Source organism: Arachis duranensis, chromosome 10, assembly GCF_000817695.3.
Source record: "Arachis duranensis cultivar V14167 chromosome 10, aradu.V14167.gnm2.J7QH, whole genome shotgun sequence".
Classification (NCBI taxonomy): domain Eukaryota; kingdom Viridiplantae; phylum Streptophyta; class Magnoliopsida; order Fabales; family Fabaceae; genus Arachis; species Arachis duranensis.
The window spans coordinates 94,215,703-94,236,030 of NC_029781.3; the positions used below are offsets into that span (position 1 = coordinate 94,215,703).

Here is a 20,328-nt window from a genome sequence, read left to right on the forward strand (position 1 = left end):
GGTTCCTCTTATTCCACCAACTCTGGGTTTAGTTTTTACAAAATCTCTTCTATATCCTCATTCCCAATTAGGAGATAACAAAACGAGACAATGGTGTCCAAGTGAGAACTTATCATCACAATAGTAACAACTAACAAAGTCCCTTCTCCCTGTTTGTCTTGATCTTAGAGGCAGATAATCTCTTGAAAGGAGTGTGGGTAGTGGTAAAGACCTTAACAGGTGGGTTGATATTTTTTGTGGTAAGATTTTTATTTTGTTGGCTTATGATCAATGGATGGTATGGAATTCTTTTATAATTATTCTCTGTAGCTTGGTGTTTTTATTTATGTAGTTTGGCTAGTTACACTGCAGTGGAATATATAGTTGGTTTAGCCAATAATAATTCACATTTCAAATAGTCTTGTAATCCAGCCGTGACTAAGGAGATTAGCCATTTCTCACTTAAACATGTGACCTGATTAGATAAATCTTCAAATTGATTGTGGTACTCAGCAACAGTAGTGTTCTGTTTCAATTCTTTCAAAGCTACTTTAGGGTCATAAAACAAATTCTACCTAAAATGGAATTGTAATGCATCTAAGAATGAATTTAATTGTATGAAATGTTATTATTAGCCCCTGATATATACCATGTGTATGCAGGATCAGTTAGGTGGAAGAAAACCATACGCACACGCATATCCATGGGCACATCATACCATTTAAAGTATTCCCGTACTTTGAATATCCATTCATCAACTCCTTCACCATCAAATAGAGGGAGTTCAACCTTGATACATTTCACAAGTGGTCTGTTGTCGGTTATACGAAGGACATTTTCTGGCATGAATGAGCGGCTGGCTAGCTCGAACTCTGGCTTTTTCATCTCCAGAGCCTCTTTTAGTAAGCTACGGATCTCTTGCAGCGATTCTTCCATTGCAACCACGCGATTGTTGGTAGCTGTGACGCGACTGCCGATCTCAATTTGGTCACACTAAAGGGTAGTAATCTCCTCCCGAGAGCAACTGATTCAGTAGAATCCACCATGGCAGAAATTCTCAATAAAAGCACCAAATGTTAGTCTCCAAAATCAAATGATGAATATAGAAATTATAATGCAATAAAATAGTAAGAATTGATAGAAGTGTGTATTATTGAATTGAGTAAAAAAGTGTAAAAGAAAAAAAAGAAAGGAGTACGGATAATTCTCTCCTTCGAGTCAGGGGTGGAAATTCCTCGTATACGACTCCATATTTCACCAATTGCTTAACAAACTATGTAGGAATCTCTCTCATATACTCTATAACTAACTATTGAAAAATATGATTCAGTATAGTATAAACTATTTCTTCATGTAATCCTGCATCCACTTAGGAATTGATTTGGATCTAATACTGTTGTTTCTCATTTCTGGCTTATTGATTTTTTCTTAAACCGTTCCAACTATTACTTTTTCTATTGGGCTTATAACAGAAGCAATAATATCACTTTTAAGCTAATACCAATAATAATTATTAAATTAACAACATCTATTTATAAGCGATTTTTTTCTCATATAATAAGAAACTTTTTATTCTAAGTGATAAATTTAATTAATAAAAAATATTTACAAGATTAAACGTCCAAAATTCAAAAATAAATAAATAGAGAATAGCATTTCCATGGCTATCAAATATTTTTTAGCCTTTTTTCATCTATATCAAAATTTGAGAAATTATTTTGATAATTTTAGTTTTTAGATAGATAAAGTTAACCAACATAATTGGATATGGTAAATAAGCAAGATTTATATTTTGTCTAAAAATCACATGTCAATTTATTATTGAAAGATTATCTTTAAAAATTAAATTAATTTTTATTTGTTTGATGATAACACATGTTATAAATTATAAGTCCGTATTTTTTTTAAATTTTATGAAAATAAAAAGAAAATAAAAATAAAAATAAAAAAATATTTAAAATAAAAATACAAATTAAACACAATTTAAATTTACATAATGACGATTTTGACCCTTATAAACTCTCTCTCTCTCATTCTCTCTCATTCTCTCTCTCTCAGCAGCTAACAAGAAACAAACAAAAGCTCTTTAAAAAATAATCTTTTTTTCATGGAATTTGGGAAACAAAGCATTCATTCATTCATTTATTCATTCAAAGTCTCTCTTTTCACTTTGAGTTTGCATCATCATCATCATCATTATCTAACTTCTACTTCTTCTTCTTCTTCTTCTTCTTCAAGTACAACACCACCACTGGTAAAAAAGTCTCTCCCTTTCTTCTCTCTGATATTATTGTTATTATTATTTGGTTAAGCTTTTTGAAGATTATTTATCAATAATAATAGCTTACTATACTTTATTTTCTTTATGAAACAGGCTTTGATTGATTATATATGAATGAATCTCCATGGATTGTGTTTTTGCCTCCATTGAGTCCTCTGTCTTCACCTGACACACTCTTCACATTCATTATCTTAACCCATTTTCCATTTCACGTGCTCCCTTCTGACACTTCTTTTCTACTCTCTTTCTTTCTTTTTTTTCCTTTTCCCCTTTAATCTTTTTCTTATAATTATTGTCTCACTGATTGCAAAAAATAATTTAAAAAAAAGGGTCTTGCTTCAGCTTCAGTAGGGATAATAGTATTATAGACAGTAGTAACTATTACTTACTTGTGTTTTGTTCTTTTTGAAGGCTCTTCAATGGTGTTCCTTCTTTTTGTTAACTTTACTCCACTGCTGAAGTAGTAGCTATTGCAAGTTGAGACTTTTTTTTCTTTTTTTTCTGTTTTGAGTTTGAGTCAGAGTCTGGTACAGTGTTTTTAACTGCATCAATTGAGGTGGTTATACTTGCACTCTTTGTGTTTGTGTAATTGCCTCTGTGTGTGTGTGTGTGTGTGTGTGTGTGGCTGTGTGCTTATTCATGTTATGGAGTCTTGGAGTTATGTTTCTGAAGAGAAGGGTTATGTCTCAAACGATGCAATTTCCCCTCCCAACACTCTTGGGAGGAACAGCAAAGGTTCCTTCTTGGGTTGGGAACTGAAAACCCCAGGTGGTTTTTCCCTTGAGAATCAAGGTTTTGAGGAATTGGGGTTCCCAGGGATGAAACAATTGCCCCAAGATCCTAATCCAATTGGTAGTGTTCATAGCAGAAAGATTGATAATGACCCTGCTATGGCTACCCCAAACGCATTCTCTTCAAGAGATGATTTCAATTCCAAGATTTCAGACTCTTTGGGGGACTCTAATGGTGGTGGCCGTGATTCACTTATTGACTTGAAGCTTGGTAGGTTTCCTGATCATGGTGATGTTGGTGTGGCGGCGCCAGCATTCTCCAAAGGGGCCCCTATTTTGTCGTCATCGGAGTCGTCCACGCCGCCGAAGAGGGTTCGAGCTTCTGGGATTCACTCTCAGACAGCATACTGCCAGGTCTATGGATGTAACAAGGATCTGAGTGGTTGCAAGGACTACCATAAGAGGCACAAAGTTTGTGAGGTTCATTCCAAGACTTCCAAAGTTATTGTCAATGGTATTGAACAAAGGTTTTGTCAGCAATGTAGTAGGTAGGCTGGTCAAGCTTTTCTTTTACATCTTTTGAATTTGTTGGCTCTTTTTTGTCTCCTAATTACATGTCATGTGTGTTTAAGAAGCTTTTATCTGCTCTTTTTAGCTTTTCATCCAAATTCTCTTCCTGTCTTTAGCTATGTTCTTCAAATCTGCATTATTATTTGGAGGGAAATAAAAATGGGGATTTGTTCTCACCAATTGTCTTATAGTCCAATTTAGGTGCTACTTTGTTTTCTGAAAAGGAAGAAACCACACTCTATGAATATTCTTACTAGGGGTGAGTTTTGTATGTTGGTAAAATTGGGGGAGAAACTTTAATGGATGAGATTTGTGTGCAATTGTACACATAATTCGCATCCATGAAAATCGCTGCATAACTTTTCCTTCGCCAAAATTTCTGCTTTGAGTTTTCTAAAAAAGGACAAAGTTTTGAAATAAGAAGCTTTAATATTATGATATATAGCGCTCCTGTAATGTTTAGCTTACTATCCAGGTTTCATTTGCTGGCTGAATTTGATGATGGTAAGCGTAGCTGTCGTAAACGCCTTGCAGGCCATAACGAGCGGCGGAGAAAACCACAAGTTGGTATTCACTCTGGAAAGCCTGGGAGGTTGCTTCAGCCATATGGTGGTAATAACATGTTCTGAATTCCTTCATTATAAGAACACTTTTCTCCCTCTCTAACATTAACCTTCCTATTTCTGCATGCATATTCATTGATTACTTTATTAATTCATATTTTGCCTTTTCAACAGCTTTCTCTAATATGTCCATTCAGTGAAAAAGTAAAAATGAGTAAACCTTTGTTCACTATTAAGGAAATGTAGGCTAAGGTTTCCCAAGTTTCTATCTGATACTACGATCTTAATTTTCTATATTGACTGATGAGCTGCTTCATTTTCTGAGTTGTTCATAACCAAAATCTGGCTCGTGACATTTTCGATAACTAATTCTCTAATCCTAACTTTTACTTTAATTCGGCAGTCATCTTTTATTCTTAAATTTACTTGATCTGTAAATTTCTTAGAGATCCTGTGGTGCTTTTGCAGAAAGCAGATTCCAGGGAAACATGCTAACATCAGCATCTTTCATCTGCCAAGAGATACTCCCGGCTGGGGCCTTATCTTCTGAGAGATATGGAACAAGTGACTGGTGGAGACCTATAAAAACCGAAGGCGGCGCTGGTTTTAGGCATCTTTCTTCTGTTCCTATCTCTAATGGACACCCTCAGTCACGACCTCTGTTTCCTTCATATAATGAGAAGCAATTTCCCTTTCTTCATGAAAATAATGATGCTACATCTGCTGGGGGTAGCATCTTCTGTGAAAATAATAGCTCATATCCACCTGCCATAGGAGGGCCGAACTCGGGGTCACAATCATTATTCCAGGACACGTCCATAGGAGGTGAGGACTTCAATGTTTTCGATACAGAATCGGCTGTTCAAGGACTATCGGGAATTTCAGACTCTGGTTGTGCTCTCTCTCTTCTGTCATCTCAATCACAAAACTCTTCAAGCCAGTCATCTGGAATTCCCATGGCTCGCTCAATGGTCATTCGGAGCAGCCATAGCAGTAGCCATTATGCCATGAGCCAGGTCTCTGAAAAGATGATAGGAATAACTTCGCAAGCTTCGAGTGGAGTCTCCGATAGGTTTCCATCTGAGTTGAATCCTGCAGATGGAAGTCCTCTTAGCTCTGTGCTGATATCTGACACCAATGACATTGTCAACTTTGAAATGGCAGATGGAATATTCCATGGTTCAGATTTTGTGAATGTGAAAGATCGTCTCTCATGTGATGATGTCCCGACTATCGACTTGCTTCAACTGTCTTCGCAGCTTCAGCGAGTTGAGAGTGAGAGACAATCCTTGCAGGTGAAGCAAGAAAATGATTCATCAGTCTCTCTCCGGATTACTTAAGTTCCTTTCAAGAAGGTACTTTTCCCCTTTCATATTGATCGTCGAATTGTCTCTCTATGCAGTATACTTTAGCAGTTAACCTGCGGAGAAAATGCAACTTGGCATAGCTCATATTCACTACTTAATAGCTTAAGATCATGTTTCTTCCAAACCAAATCAATCATTGTTATTCTTTTAAGGGGAATAAAGTCTCATGTTATTGAGCTCATTGATAAGTTGAGTCTCAAATGGAAAATGTGTTGCTCGCTCCGTCTGCCTTAAGTGTCATTTCTGGTATGTCTCAGATAGAATCGAAATACATTCCAGAAATGACACTTCAAAACAGACCGAGGAAGTACCACTCAGAAGTTAGAACCAAAAGATATCTCTGGCTAATCTTAATTGTTTTTCAAAAAATAATCAGATCAGTTTTTGAAAAACAAAATCCTGATTTTTTAAAAAAAATTAAGCTAATTTTTATAGAAACATGCAATGAGAATATAGTTTTTGCTGTTTCCATGCAATCTGAATATCTTAACTAAATATTGATACAGGAAACAGTTGTGATTGTGCAGCATGTGATCAAAGAGTCAAAGACACAGAAAGACAGCAATGGCAGTACAAGTGCCTACCATAACTCAACTATTTATTTGGACAGAATAGTCCTTCTCAGTCTGAAAATATATATATGTAACCAATAACAATGTGAATATGTAATAAATAAACCAAAGAAGCCTGAGATGTATCAAATTAAAGTGTGCCTTCTCAATCCAGGCACACTTGAATTTCTTCATGATTATTAGTTTCTGTATGAATCTAATTTTTGCTCTTAGTAGTGACATTAGGTGGACACATAACGACACACAACAATAGATGTAAAATTGGTTTTTAATGATAAGGTGTGTATGTCTCTATTAGTGTTTTTGCAGTCAAACAAATTATATGTATTTATGGATATCTATGTATGTGTTTGTGTTTTTATTATGTTGAGACAACAAATAAACACAACCTTAGCCATAAGTCCATTACAATGATGGTCATAAAATAAAGTGGAAATATTTCAATTTTTTTTTTCTTAAATTGATTCTGTATGGTGTCATGGTGTGAGATCACACATTGAGAGGATTAATGTTCCAAATAAAGCACTAGTCACTAGAATCAAGCAGAGAGGGAGGAAAAAAACAAAAAACAATGAGTCATGATCTTGTTTTCTTTAAGCCAAACAATAATGCTAACCATGAACATCTAATTGGAAAAATCTGAAGAAAGTTTCTTACACACAACTAGACACTTCAGTTCAAATCTTGTGAAAGAGTTTTATTGTATTATTATAGGGAAATAATGGTATATATTCTATGTCAATGTTCAGCAATAATTTTATCAAGGTAGTTTCTGTCGGTTGACAAAGGCACGGCTAGATAAAATAAAATAAAGAAGGACAAATGCAAAGCATTCATTTACTTTATTAAATACATATATGCTTTAAATTGTCAATGAGGCATCAAGGTCGTTGTAGTATAGTGGTGAGTATTCCCGCCTGTCACGCGGGTGACCCGGGTTCGATCCCCGGCAACGGCGTTCCTTTTAGTATTCTAAGGCTCTGGGCTTTTTTTGGGGACATTTTACTAGTGTAAATTGTAATGGACTCCTACGGCAATAATTAGGTTTCGGTAGCATAAGATGGCCGACATCTATGCTATTAAAAATAAATGAAAAATACAGATTATTAGTTATACCTCCAGTTTATGGGTTGTATTATCAATCAAATGTTCATGTTGATATTACATTCTACCATGAGAGAAAATGATACACCTATTTCAATTGATCAATCTCAAATTAAAGAAAAAAAAAAAAGAAATAGCCCTCCTGCTGCAGATATAATACTTAAAATTGAGGCATTTGCATTTTTCGGAGTTTTTGGTTGGACTAACTAAATGTTAAATAATCTGTTTAGATAATGTTTTGAATGATCGTACACCAAAAAGTAAATTCCATTAATATCGGTAACACTTGTATTATGAGACATTGTCATATACAATTTTCGGTAAAAGGCAAAAATACAATAAAATTTAACCTTAGAAATATCAAAGAAATATAAATTTGTTAATAAACTACAAGAGCATGCAAGTACTGTTCTTCAGGTCATTGGTGTATGAGGTCCAATTTGGTCTCCACCTATGTTATAGTATTTAGCAGCAGCAAGTAATACAAAACTGGCAACACTAATTTTAACCAAAGACATAGGATTGAACCCATTCTTTTTGCTCCTATCTGATTCCATATCTGAATCAAAATGTCTAGGAAAAGCTTGAGATGAGGTCTTCATAAAAGATGAGTATGAATTAATTTCAGCTTTTGTTAATGCGGGGTTTACAGAATCTTTCACTATCTGGAAATGACGATCACATACAACGGTGGCGGATATGTCTTCCCTTAGAGCCACAATTCCAGCTTCCCTGCATAACCCCTCCAGTTCAGCTCCTGTAAAGAGTTCAGTGTCTTCTGCTAGTCGTCTGAGATTGACGTCACTCGCTGTTTTCATATTACGCGTATGGACACAAAGTATCTCATATCGAGCCTCCAAATCAGGCGGTGGCACATAAAGAACCTGCCATTGCAGATACATAAATCAATGAGAGAATATCTTGACGACCCTCTTCAAGTTGCTATCAGTGTCAACAGTTTGAGAATACTTCTTTTTTTAATGAAGTAAAGTTGCTGATTTCATGAAATTCTTTCATCATTTTGCATTGTACACACGCTTGTATCTTCCAACTGTGTATGATTCAGCTACAGACATGAGTTTAATTGTAATGATACAAATACGATTCTAAATACAACATCATACCAGATCAAAACGTCCTGGACGCATGAGTGCAGCGTCAATCGCATAAGGGCGATTTGTTGCTGCCAGAACAAGAATTCCCTGGAAACAGAAATTACAGAGATATACTTAAATGGAAATGCGCTTACTACCAATCTCTTGAATCCAGTCTTATGCTTACTTCTTTTTTTTATTTAATTTGAAACAGTTAAGTTGTTTTTGTGACTTCAAGCTCACAGATTCAAACCGAGAAATCAATTATTGATGCAATTATACCCTTTGGGTGCATCCCGTTTCCTGTACTTGCTAACTCAGGTTGCTTGAGCATTGAGCTTTCTTTTTTTATTTTTTTTATTTATTATCATTTTGATAAAAGAATCTAAGGTATAAAAAGAATATTTAAATTAAAAAAAAAAAGAAACACGAGTATGAGACTAAAATGTCCTCCCTATAGCCAACAGCAACGAGACATATGGTAAACTTACTTTAGCTTCTTCTAAGCCATCAATCTCAGTCAACAAAGTGGATAAAAGCCTCTCACCAACTGTCGCACTATTGCTTGAACTATCACCTCTGCAATTAGGAGATAAATTACGAAAATAACTCATTATGCACTCTAAGCATAACAAAAAAGACACCAAACAAATTTTTTGTACAGGGTGGTAGATGTTAAATCCAATATTGAGCTTTAAAAGCACCAAATGTTAAACATAAAACATACCAAAGCGCAAAAACATTTTAGAGTTCAATGCAATCAACATTACAGGAGGGTAGATGTTAAATGCAATGGGGCTGATCACTGAGATCCACCTCAGAGGAGCTGTTCAGCATAACAAATTTGTGCAGAGCAACATTTTCTTTCAGCCAAAACAATTTAAAATTGATTATGATATGATTTCAGAATAAGATGCATGGAAACATGTCAATGATTCTTGGCATGACCTCCCACATGCATTTAATCCTCATACAAAGAAAAATGGTTACTTACCGTTTTGTAGCTACAACATCAGCCTCATCAAAGAATATTATACTGGGTGCCGCGAGTCGGGCTCTCTGAAATGTGTTACGGAGCAAAGCTTCCCCCTCTCCAACATACATTGAATACAATTCTGCACCACTAGTTCAGCATTTATTACTTCAAAATTTGTCCATAATTTGGAAATCAGAGTTAAGATGGTATTTCCAAAACTGAAATCAGAGATAAGGATGTTGTAGAACTGCAACATATTTCCAAAACAGTAATGCTAGGGAGACAAAAAAGCAGCCAGAACTTATCTTATTTACAATAATTAATTGTTGCAATAAGACAAGTTCTGGCTGTTTTTGGTTATCAAACATTTCCGTTTCCAAAAGAACAGCCAAATATATGGTTGGATTACTTTATTCATTTATGAAAGAATATATATTTGACATAAAATGTGTTTCTTACCTCAGAGCATGGCACACTCTTGTTTTGCCTCAAAACAAGGATTGTTCAGTTTAAGTTCTTATCAACAAGTGGGTGTAACTGAACCCAGCAATGGGAATCCACAGGAAAAATATATTTCAGCCAAACTTTTTTTTTTTTGGATTTCAAACCAAAGTTATCACTTTTGCAAGGCAAGCATGATTATACAAGTCTTCTAGGAAAACAAGTATGCTAGCATAATTTAGATTCTCAAGCTGAAAACAACAGCATCATATTTGGGAGAATATATGAACAACTTGTGTGTGGAATTTGTCAAGCATCAAGACAATAACATGTCCCTATACAAGGAGATTTGTGGTTTTTTTTTTTCTGAAATGACACTCTGATACTGTGATTCCTAAGGAGAGGAAGAGAAAATCATTCCTTCTTAGGCATAAAATTAAGTAATAATCAATCCAAGACTTATATACTGAATACCACAAGAATAAACCCTATGTAGAAAATTAAATTATTCAAACCTCAAAGAAAAGAAAGAAGCTTGGGCAGCATGAGCAGCAGCTTTAGCAAGGGTTGTTTTTGAGCATCCTGGAGGTCCATGGAGAAGAATTCCACGTACGGGAGATATTCCCAATCTTGAAAATGCATCAGAATGCTTAATAGGCCATTCGACAGCTTGCTGAAGTTTTTTCTGCACAAGGATAATTATAAACATGAATAATCTTGAGTTTCTCAATGTAAAATCAAATGTAAGGTTTACAAACCTTCAAATCTTTTAATCCCCCAATGTCTTCCCAAGTCACTTTGGGAACTTCAACAGTAACACCTCTTGTTATACTTGGACCAACAATGGACCTTGCATTTTGCCAATCTTCCATTGTTAAACTGAAATTAATAGCATCTTCATTTGTATTTGACCTTTTAATTGCAAACATGGTAGCTTCACGACACAATGCCTCCAAATCAGCTCCAACATATCCATTGCATGATGCAGCAATAATTTTTATGTCAACACTGGGATCCAATGGAATCTTTTTTGTATACAGCTGGAAAAAAGTAAAAATAAGGAACAAATATATTCACGCTCTGAAATACTTACCAAACAAGAATTCTAGGTAGCAAGCATAATGATAGAAGGCAAACTGAAGGATTGCTTTCTTGCTAAGTAATTGGTGTTAGAAACTATGGTTACCAGGAAAAAGAATGAAGAGTAACATTATTATCCACAACCAAACCATCCCAAATGTTTAAGTTGGCAGGAGACTTTTTCTTTTCCTTTTTTTAATATTACATTTTTTTTTATATGATTACATTAAGTTTATCAAGATGCAAAGATATCCATACCAAAAGCTAGGCGGATAGGAGAAAATATTTCCAAGAACATCACGATAAAGAATAAAGCTGCCAATAAAATATATCTTTCCAATCTTTCAACATATCAAAGAAACAAATTCCTCTAGAAACAGATAATGCGCTTTCAGATCCCTCAAGAAGGGCCAAACACCAAACCTTGTCCCACAAAACTTGCTTCTTTAAGAAATATTGTTGAATTTATGAGAATAATGGTCCAAACAAATACTCTAAAAACAAGCTTATATAGCACATTTTGACAAAAAATCTCTTTCTTCCTTTTGCCTGAGACCAGTAAAACCACTCAACAGTAGACAGGAACTGATTGAACTACTAAGGTATAGAGCACACCCAACAGTCACCAAAGAAATTCCATAAGGATTCAGGTTGCAGCTAACGAGTCATGAATGGTTTTATATCTATTAATATATCCCTCATGAATTCCCAAATCATCTTAATAGTGCATAAATGTTTCCCTGTCTCTAACAATTACCTTAAGAATTTGAAAGCGATCTTCTTCATTTGGGACAGTAACTTCAATTTCAGCATCAAAACGTCCGGATCTTCTTAGAGCGGGGTCAATTGCATCCACTCTGTCTATGCAGAAACCAGACACACCAAATTCAATGGAGAGAAAGTGAATAAATAACCAGCAACTAAGCACCAAAAAAGCAAAGAATAGAGAATCAAAGATATGAAAGACTATCACATGACTGAAAACCAGTCTTAATAATATACATGCATCCCCTGTAATTTCTGTTTCTTCTTTAGTTCTTTTCCTTCTGATATAATACAATTTTCATTTTCATGAAGTAATAAATAATCTACTGGAAGATGAAAGACAACCTGTTAGTTGATGCAACCACAACGACTCCTGCTGTAGAAGAAGTAGGTTTATTAGAGTCCATGAGTGTAAAGAGTTGTGAGGCAACTCGGACATCTTGCTCCCTTCTGCATGTAGACAATTTGATTAATGGCCTCCACATATATCTTTATATATTCAAAAGAATTCACTAAAGAAACAGTACTACATATTTCATTCATAATATTTCAGGATCTTAAAATTTTATCTAGCCAACATAGTAAAAGTCTTAATCAAACTAATTGAAATCAAAATACACAATGAGCCATTCATATGGGAAAAAATTGCCGTGCCCCATTGATTACAAAAAGAGAAGAAAGGAAATTAAAACATAGTGATTGATAAAGACTTCGAAAGAAGTATAGTTTCATCATTCAAATGGTATCAAAATGAAATTTATGAACTAGTTAACTATTCTACAGAACAAAAATATATCATTCTAACTCACATCAATGTAAAAAATTGGGGCGATATTTAACTGACTGAAAAAAAAAATCACGACTAGCTAAAAGATAATAACGAATTCAATGGACATATACTATAAACAGACTCAAGAGTTCACTGTTAAAATCCAGTATCATATAATATTGCATTCAATAGTAAATTGATCTTTAAATTAAGTAAGACCTAAGACAAATCACAGTAATATTCATCACAAAAGTCGTCAACTGTCACATACTTAGAATCTCGACGGGGACAGAGTGCATCTATTTCATCTATAAAGATAACTGATGACTTGCCCAAAGCTACTTGAGATGCTGCCTCAGCAAAAGCCTCTCGGAGAATTTTCTCACTTTCACCGGCATGTGCTCTGTGCACCATGTGCGGACTGCAGAGGACATAAACAGACAAGCAACCAACTCAGATCAAAGAATTTTGATACCAAAACCCACGAACCTGTAAATCCAAGACAGGTACCTAATAATTTTCAAATGCGCCCCACATTCCCGAACCACTGCTCGAACCAAACTCGTCTGCAATTGGGCACACATTCAGGCATATATAAATAGCAAATTCTAAATTTATCATGCAAAGCAAAATGCTAAGTTTGACTTATAGCGCAACTATATTATATTAGGACATCGCAAAAACATGTTATTTACACCGAAGTAGTCCCTGACAAAAGATAGACGCAACAAACTTGAATAAAGTTTAAATTAGGAAACCCCCAAGCTGAAACTGTTGCTCATATAAACTAGAGAGAAAATCCAACGGAAGAAAGTAATTCATTGGCTCAAACTATAAACACTCTTTTACAATTTTCATAGCAAACTCTGTCAACAATAGATCACACAAAAGAAGCAAGAAACAATATCTATTATTAATATCAATAGAGCTCTCACAAACTCAAATCCAAGTTGTAGAATCAATAAATGTCTCATGGATGGTTAGAAAAAAGAAAAGAAAACTGTGAATAAAGGAGGGAAATGAAAAGAAGTGAACTTTGAGGCCAAGGCTCTGCGCTTGTCGAGAAAATAGGCGCGGGAAGATGATGATTTCTCTGAGTGCTTGAAGAGCTTGGGCATTGCCACCAATGGCTTCCTCAGCACTCCACTGGTTGTTGCTGCTACTTTCCATCTCAGAAACTATGTCAACAAATATTAACAATTTAGGGTAGGGGCATCAAAGTTGAAAATATATGAAAATTTCACACAGCAATTTAGTTATGTATCAGTATTTTCACCAATTATCAACTAATTGTGGACTAAATTAGTTAGCCATATATTTCAACCGTAAAAATCCTAGAATTCTCAACAAATTCAATTCAATTTAAAGGTCCATTTTTCATCTCAGCAGAAAAAAGAAAAGGCTGTCACATTACACTAAATTCACATCGTCAAATTTTCATTTTTATTTTTTATTTTTTTTCCTTACCATGTTATTCTGCCATAGACTTATAACCTTTGACGCACAGAGAAAACGTTCTCTTCTGACCAAAAAGAGCCCCACAACAAAACTTTTAAAAGAAATCTTTTTTAACTTCCTTTGTTATGCAGTCATAGTTCCCTCGTTCTTATACCCAAAATATATTCTTCCCTCCCAACTTTTCTGATTCTTCTTCTACATATTTACCAACTCCGATCAACTAATTTAATAAAAAAAAAGTAAATATGAAAGAAATAAAAACGGCTCACCAGATTGAACGGAATACGCAGAGAAAGCGAGAGAGGAATAGAGCGCCGCCGCGAAATGAAACAGAAATCGCGCGAGGGTTTTGTGTTTTGAATTTTTGATAACGAAGAAATGGGGTTATGACTTTGAATTATCAACATTAAAATAAAATTTTATAATTAACGTTAGCAACAAGGTCGTTGTAGTATAGTGGTGAGTATTCCCGCCTGTCACGCGGGTGACCCGGGTTCGATCCCCGGCAACGGCGTTCATTTTGAATCTTTTCTTGGGATCATTTTTTTGAAAGGTCTTGGATCATTACATGAGGCCTTTTATTTTATTGGGCTCAGGCCCGTTTTCCAAGGGGACCCAGAAGTCGGGTCTTCTATATTTCACTTAATTGTAGGAATAAAGGTGGAATAAACGATGAGTAGTAGCCGCAAATTCAAATAATGACCTTAATTAGTAGGTGCCGTCTTACCACAAAATGATGATTGTCCAAATGAATATGATCAGATTTGCAATTTGTTAATGGCATATATCAGCTTTTGTTTTGAGCATTGGCATTGGTTTGCTGGCTTGGGCGGCACAAAAAACATGCAACTAAGAACATTGTATTATTGTGACAATCTAACAACTTGTGTTTATAGATAATAACTAATTAATAACTGTCAACTTTAATAATAAAAATATAATGGTATATTTTAAGCTACTATCTACTATCTAATCTAAATATATATAATGGGAATCTATGAAAAATTGGTGTTTAACTTTTTTTTCTTAAAGTATATTTCATTGAATATATAAAAATATTTTTTATTATACTAATAAAAAAAGATGAATTAGGAGATACGAGATTTAGTAGCATATTGCTTATTAATATACTAATTATTAATTTCATCAACTCCACAAAATAAAGATTACATTAACAATTTGCGGTAACATCAATGCTACTCAACAAAAGCTCTTATTTTTGTATTTTTTTATTTTTTTTTTGAGTTAAATCTCAAAGTAATTTTTGAAATTATATTCGAGCTTTAAAATAATCTTTTAAAATTAATAATTACTTAAATTCGTCATCAAAGTTACACTCTAAAATTCATAATAGTCCCTAAGACAATTTTCGTCCATCACTTGCCACTGAAAAACTGTGCTGGAGACCTGGAGTGAAACTACGTCGTTTTATACTTAAAAAAAAAAAAACTCTTCGAGTTCTTCACCCTACTTTCTCACACTCAGCACTCAACACTGCTTTCTCACTCGCAACGGTAGAGGCAAATTTTCCTCAACCGTCTCTGTTGCTGCCTCTCACCGGCCTCCATCTTGGTGCCGCGCTACTTGTCCCCTTCTCAACCTAGTCTTTCACACTCCCCAATCTGCTTTCCCTCACTACCCTGTGATCGAGGTGTTCTTTGACTATGTCTTCCAGATTTTGCACTTTCTCACTGTTTTCAAGCGCTCCGTCAACCGCCCCCGCTCCTTCGTCGCCACCGTCTTCGCTCTCGAGCGCGCCACATTTGCCAGCGACTCCAAGTCCCACAACAACTCCACAACAGTGGCAGCTTTCTGTTTCTCGAGATTGTCTCTCACAGCCAGCTCCAGCCTCTCTCCACCGTCCCAGCTAATAGCCCCTTCCTCTCTACTCGTCGCCATCTGCACTCTTCTCTTGTGTCCTTTCTGTCTCCTTCTACATTTTTCTTCTCTTCTCTACGGCCAATGTGAGTTTTTTTTTTTAGTCATTTAATCATTATTGTTTAATATTTTGGATTATTGTTGTTGCTGCTGATTTTCTTTTTAATGTAGCTACTATGAAATTGAAGAAGAGAATTGGTGAAGATAATTGTGGATTAGGTTTTTTCTATAAATACAAACAACGTCGTATTGGGGATTAGGTTTTTTTTTTAGTAAATACAAAATAACGTCGTTTCTATGAGTTCCGAAGTACAATTCAGGGATAAATTTGAGTAATTATTAATTTCAGATATCACTTTGCGCTCGAGTGCAACTTTAAGAACTAATTTGAGACTTAATTTTTTTTTGTTGTATTGCTTTGTTAATAAACATTGTTATAAAAATCAGAGTTAATATTCAAATTGATTTTCGAAGTGATATTCGTGATTTAATTTAGTTTATAAAATTATAACTTATTTAATTTGATCTTTTGTGATTCACGTTGGTTCTAGTTCTGTTTCTATCACATAACTGTTAATAACGTATTAAGATGGATTGACAGTTATTCTATTAGATTTTTTAACGACTATTTAAAATGACAATTGAATTTTTTTACTTTAATTTATTTCATAAAAAATCTTTAAAATTCTTAAATAAAATGAAAATTAAAATTTTAAATATTTTGTAGAGACTTAATTAAGATAAAAAATTTTAATTATAATTTAATATATCTACAATATAAACAAGATCAGAAATGAGAATGAGTCATAAATGTTAAATTAAAAAATTAAAATAAATAAGTGAATCAAATTTTTATAAGCAAGAAATATAAGTATAATTTTAGAGATTAATCCAGATATCAAGTTAAGAATTTGACTGGGATTGATTTTTTGTAAAACTCAAATTTAAAACTATTAAAGAACACCCTTCTTGATTGTATACACTTTTCATATCCAATAGCCCACAAAGGTGGGCGATATTTATGGATAAAATAAATTATCGGTTGTATTATTTATATCTTAAAACAACTTAGTTCGTTGTCATGGTAGTCCCAGAGTGAAAGGTTCTCGTCTTTTTAGGTTCCAAGCTGCGTGGACAATACATCCTTCTTATAAACATGTTATTAGTAAGGCTTGGAATCAAGAGTTTGGAAGCGTTACTGAAAGGCTTAAGATGGTTCAACAGGCTTCTTTGGACTTCAACTCAAAGATTTTTGGAAATATTTTTGTGCGAAAAAATAAGCTGGAATATCAGATTGATCAGATTCAACGGCGTTTGGAGGTTACTGATGTGTTATCTCTGAGAATTAAAGAAGCTGAACTGAGGGAAGATTATAATAGGCTTTTATTGCAAGAGGAACTTTTTTGGTACCAGAAATCTAGAGAGCAGTGGGTCAAGTATGGGGATAGAAACACTAAATTCTTTCATCTTCAGACTTTGGTGCGTAGAAACCATAATAGAGTACATGGATTATATGTTAGAGATGGGTCTTGGTCTACTGATCCAGATATTCTCCAGGAAGAAGCCCTCTCTTTTTACAAGAATCTCTTTGGTACAACGGAAGAGGTTGAGGTTGATTGTTTAGGGGATGTTCCGATGCCCACTCTAAGCACTGAGGCTTGTGCTAGGTTAATTGACCCTGTCTCTTTTGCGGAAAAGTCAGCAGTATTCAGTATGAGCCCTTTTAAGGCTCCTGGTCCAGATGGCTTTCAAGCTTATTTTTTTAAAGAATATTGGGAGATAGTAGGCACTGAGATTTGGAATATTGTCCGGAGCGCTTTTTTGGGAGAGTTCTTAAATCCTAGCATCATGGAAACTCTGATTGTGCTTATTCCTAAAATTGATAATCCTACCTTTATGAAGGATTTCAGGCCTATTAGCTTGTGTAATGTGGTTTATAAAATTATCACCAAAGTATTGACTAACCGACTTCGGCCTTTTCTTCCAGATATTGTTAGTCCTTTACAAGGAGGTTTTATTCCGGGTCGTGGTGCTCCTGATAATATTATTGTGGCCCAAGAAATTTTGAATTTTATGAAGCACACAAAATCCAAGAAAGGTACTCTTGCTTTTAAAATTGATCTTGAAAAAGCTTATGATAGGGTTGATTGGAGGTTTTTGAAGAGTACTCTCGTTGCTTTTGGTTTTCCTATCATCACTGTTAATTTGATTATGACTTGTGTCCGTGCATCATCTCTTTCTATTATGTGGAATGGAAATAGATTGGATAGTTTTGCTCCTAGAAGGGGGCTTAGACAGGGCGATCCAATGTCTCCTTACTTATTTGTGCTTTGTATGGAAAGACTTGCCTGCTATATATCTCATAAGGTGGTCGAGGGTGTGTGGAAACCAGTTTCTGTCACTAGGGGTGGCCCAAAATTTTCTCATTTGATGTTTGCAGATGATCTCTTACTCTTCTGCCAGGCTACAAAAAGTCAGGTCCAAATGGTCATGCATTCTCTTAACATTTTTTGCAAGGCATCTGGCATGAAAGTGAATCTTGAAAAGTCTAAAGCTTTTTATTCTAAAAATGTGACTGCTCGTAGAAGAGATATTTTTACTAGTGTTTCTTCAATACGTTTTGCTTTGGACTTAGGAAGATATCTTGGAGTTAACCTTAATCATTCTCGTACCAATAGGGCTTCTTTTCATTCGGTGATTGAAAAGGTGAGGGGAAGATTAGCTAATTAGAAAGGAAGGCTTCTAAATAAAGCAGGGAGACTTTGCCTGATCAATTCTGTTGCAGCATCTATTCCTGTCTATCATATGCAGGTATCTTTTTTTCCAAATTGGGTTTGCGATAAATTATCTTCTATGATGAGACAGTTCCTTTGGAAGGGTCAAGTTGATGGTAAAGGTCTTTCTCTTGTTAATTGGAGGACCGTGATCACTCCAAAAAAATTTGGTGGCCTGGGTGTTAGAGACCCTGCGTGTGTTAATATATCTTTACTTGGTAAATTGGTGTGGCAACTTTTTCATTGTCAGGACAAGCCTTGGGTTGCTCTATTGAGGGCGAAGTATCTGAGGAATGAGGGAGTTTTAGATGGCCCTGTCCCTTACAATGCTTCTCATGTTTGGAAGAGTATCTCAAAGGCTTTTGGTGCTCTTAAGGATGCCTTCTCTTGGTGGGTTGGGTCACTTGATCAATCTTTTTGGTTTGACAATTGGAGTATTGAGGGCCCAATTGCTCAAGATGTCCCTTTTGTACATATATCTGATTCTGATTTAACTATTAGAGACGTTTGAAAAGATGGTCAATGGAATCTCCATGATATTTTCTCTATCATTCCAGAAGATGTCAAACAGCGTTTGAATGCTTATAATCCGGATTTGAATGCTGGAGAGAGTTCGGGTTGGTCGTGGGGTGTGGCATCTTCTAGACTCGACTCAGCTAGGAGTGGGTACAGTTGACTAGCCAAAAGAAAGTTTGACTGGAATGAGCATGATAATTGGTTGTGGGTATGGCGTCTGCATATTCCTGAGAAGTATAAGTTCTTGATTTGGCTCAGTCTTCATAATGCTATTCCTACGGCAGAGTTTTGTTTGGGTCATGGTTTAGCTTTATCTAGCACCTGTCATCGGTGTCAGAATGGTTCTGAATCCATTCTTCATTGTCTTCGGGAGTGCCCTAGTGCCAAGGAGGTCTGGACCCTTTTAGGCCTGTATTCAGATAACTCGAATTTACATGATTGGCTCTACAGAGGTGCAAGGAGTGGATATGTTTTTCTTTCCTTTTCGACCATCTGGTGGATTTGGAGAAGCAGGAATCATGACTTATTTAATATAGATGATTCATGGAGTGCTAGTAAAGTGGTGAATTTGATTCGTAGTTCAGTAAGGGAGTTTCACACTATTTTTGCTATGCATCAATCTTTGTCTCCTCCTTCACTTTGTTTGCATTGGGTTCCACCTCCAGTTCATTCTGTTAAATTGAATTGTGATGCTAGTTGGTTTGCTCCTTCTGGCTATGCTGGTTTTGGTTGTATTATTCGCAATCCTGATGGATGTTGGTTGAAAGATTGCACTGGAAAAGTCGAAGTGTGCAGTGTTCTTTTTGCTGAATTGTATGCAATTTGGAGAGGTTTACTTCTTACTTGGGAGAGTGAATTTCGTGAGGTTATTTGTGAAACAGACTGTTTAGAAGCTCTTTTTTTGGTAAACCAAAGAATGCTTAGTAAGGATATTCCGGAATGAAATTTGGCAAAGCATATTCAGGAGGTTATGAATTGGAATTGGAGAGTCTCTATTCTTTTAATTCAGAGGACTACAAATAGTGTTGCAGATTGTATGGCTAAAGCAGCTGCTTCTGTCGCAGACATTCACTCGAATTGGAGCCAACCATGGAATGAGCTTCAACATCTAATAGATTTAGATATGACCCTAACCAATTAATTTGGTTTTGTCTCTTTTTTTTTCTTTCTTTTCTATTTAGTCACAAAAAAAAACAACTTAATTTCTATCGCTAGAGCATTTGTTTGATACATCTGATAAAGTTATTTTAAAGTAAATTTGACTTTAGAAGTAAGAATATGTATATATAATTATATATTTAGTTGTATACGATATACTAATGAAATTGAATACATTTATAAGTAATTGAATAATCCTAAATTATCTGCTCTCACTTTTTTTACTCTCGTGGTAAAATAGGTGTATCTGTC

General features: G+C 35.1%; 3 protein-coding genes and 2 non-coding genes across 8 annotated transcripts; 4 read left to right on the forward strand and 1 right to left on the reverse strand.

Annotated features, from left to right (window-relative positions):
* The first annotated feature begins 2,095 nt into the window (after positions 1–2,095).
* On the forward strand, positions 2,096–6,355 carry LOC107470957 (squamosa promoter-binding-like protein 13A). Its single transcript, XM_016090387.3, has 5 exons — positions 2,096–2,233; positions 2,354–3,539; positions 4,037–4,173; positions 4,593–5,479; positions 5,998–6,355. The coding sequence occupies exons 2-4, from the start codon at positions 2,905–2,907 to the stop codon at positions 5,462–5,464; spliced, it is 1,644 nt and encodes a 547-aa protein (XP_015945873.1). The 5' UTR covers positions 2,096–2,233; positions 2,354–2,904; the 3' UTR covers positions 5,465–5,479; positions 5,998–6,355.
* A 594-nt stretch (positions 6,356–6,949) lies between these two features.
* Positions 6,950–7,021, forward strand: TRNAD-GUC (transfer RNA aspartic acid (anticodon GUC)). The gene has a single exon. It is a non-coding gene; the product is annotated as a tRNA-Asp (tRNA).
* Positions 7,022–7,432: 411 nt separating this feature from the next.
* LOC107470970 (cell division control protein 48 homolog B) lies at positions 7,433–12,919 on the reverse strand. 4 transcript variants are annotated; one of them, XM_021132630.2, is made up of 10 exons: positions 12,803–12,919; positions 12,564–12,713; positions 11,869–11,970; positions 11,516–11,615; positions 10,437–10,718; positions 10,194–10,363; positions 9,256–9,384; positions 8,753–8,840; positions 8,292–8,369; positions 7,433–8,051 (listed from the first exon to the last, which is right to left on the reverse strand). In XM_021132630.2, the coding sequence occupies exons 1-10, from the start codon at positions 12,874–12,876 to the stop codon at positions 7,581–7,583; spliced, it is 1,644 nt and encodes a 547-aa protein (XP_020988289.1). In that variant the 5' UTR covers positions 12,877–12,919; the 3' UTR covers positions 7,433–7,580. The 4 variants fall into 4 exon arrangements, with proteins under 4 accessions (XP_020988289.1, XP_020988291.1, XP_020988288.1 ...); XM_021132632.2 differs by having other exon boundaries at positions 11,516–11,619; XM_021132629.2 differs by having other exon boundaries at positions 11,869–11,973.
* A 1,273-nt stretch (positions 12,920–14,192) lies between these two features.
* Positions 14,193–14,264, forward strand: TRNAD-GUC (transfer RNA aspartic acid (anticodon GUC)). The gene has a single exon. It is a non-coding gene; the product is annotated as a tRNA-Asp (tRNA).
* Positions 14,265–16,840: 2,576 nt separating this feature from the next.
* Positions 16,841–20,059, forward strand: LOC107470905 (uncharacterized). The gene is made up of 7 exons (XM_052255696.1): positions 16,841–17,552; positions 17,760–18,334; positions 18,440–18,550; positions 18,653–18,836; positions 18,960–19,068; positions 19,177–19,822; positions 19,928–20,059. The coding sequence occupies exons 1-7, from the start codon at positions 16,841–16,843 to the stop codon at positions 20,057–20,059; spliced, it is 2,469 nt and encodes an 822-aa protein (XP_052111656.1).
* The last annotated feature ends 269 nt before the right edge of the window (positions 20,060–20,328 follow it).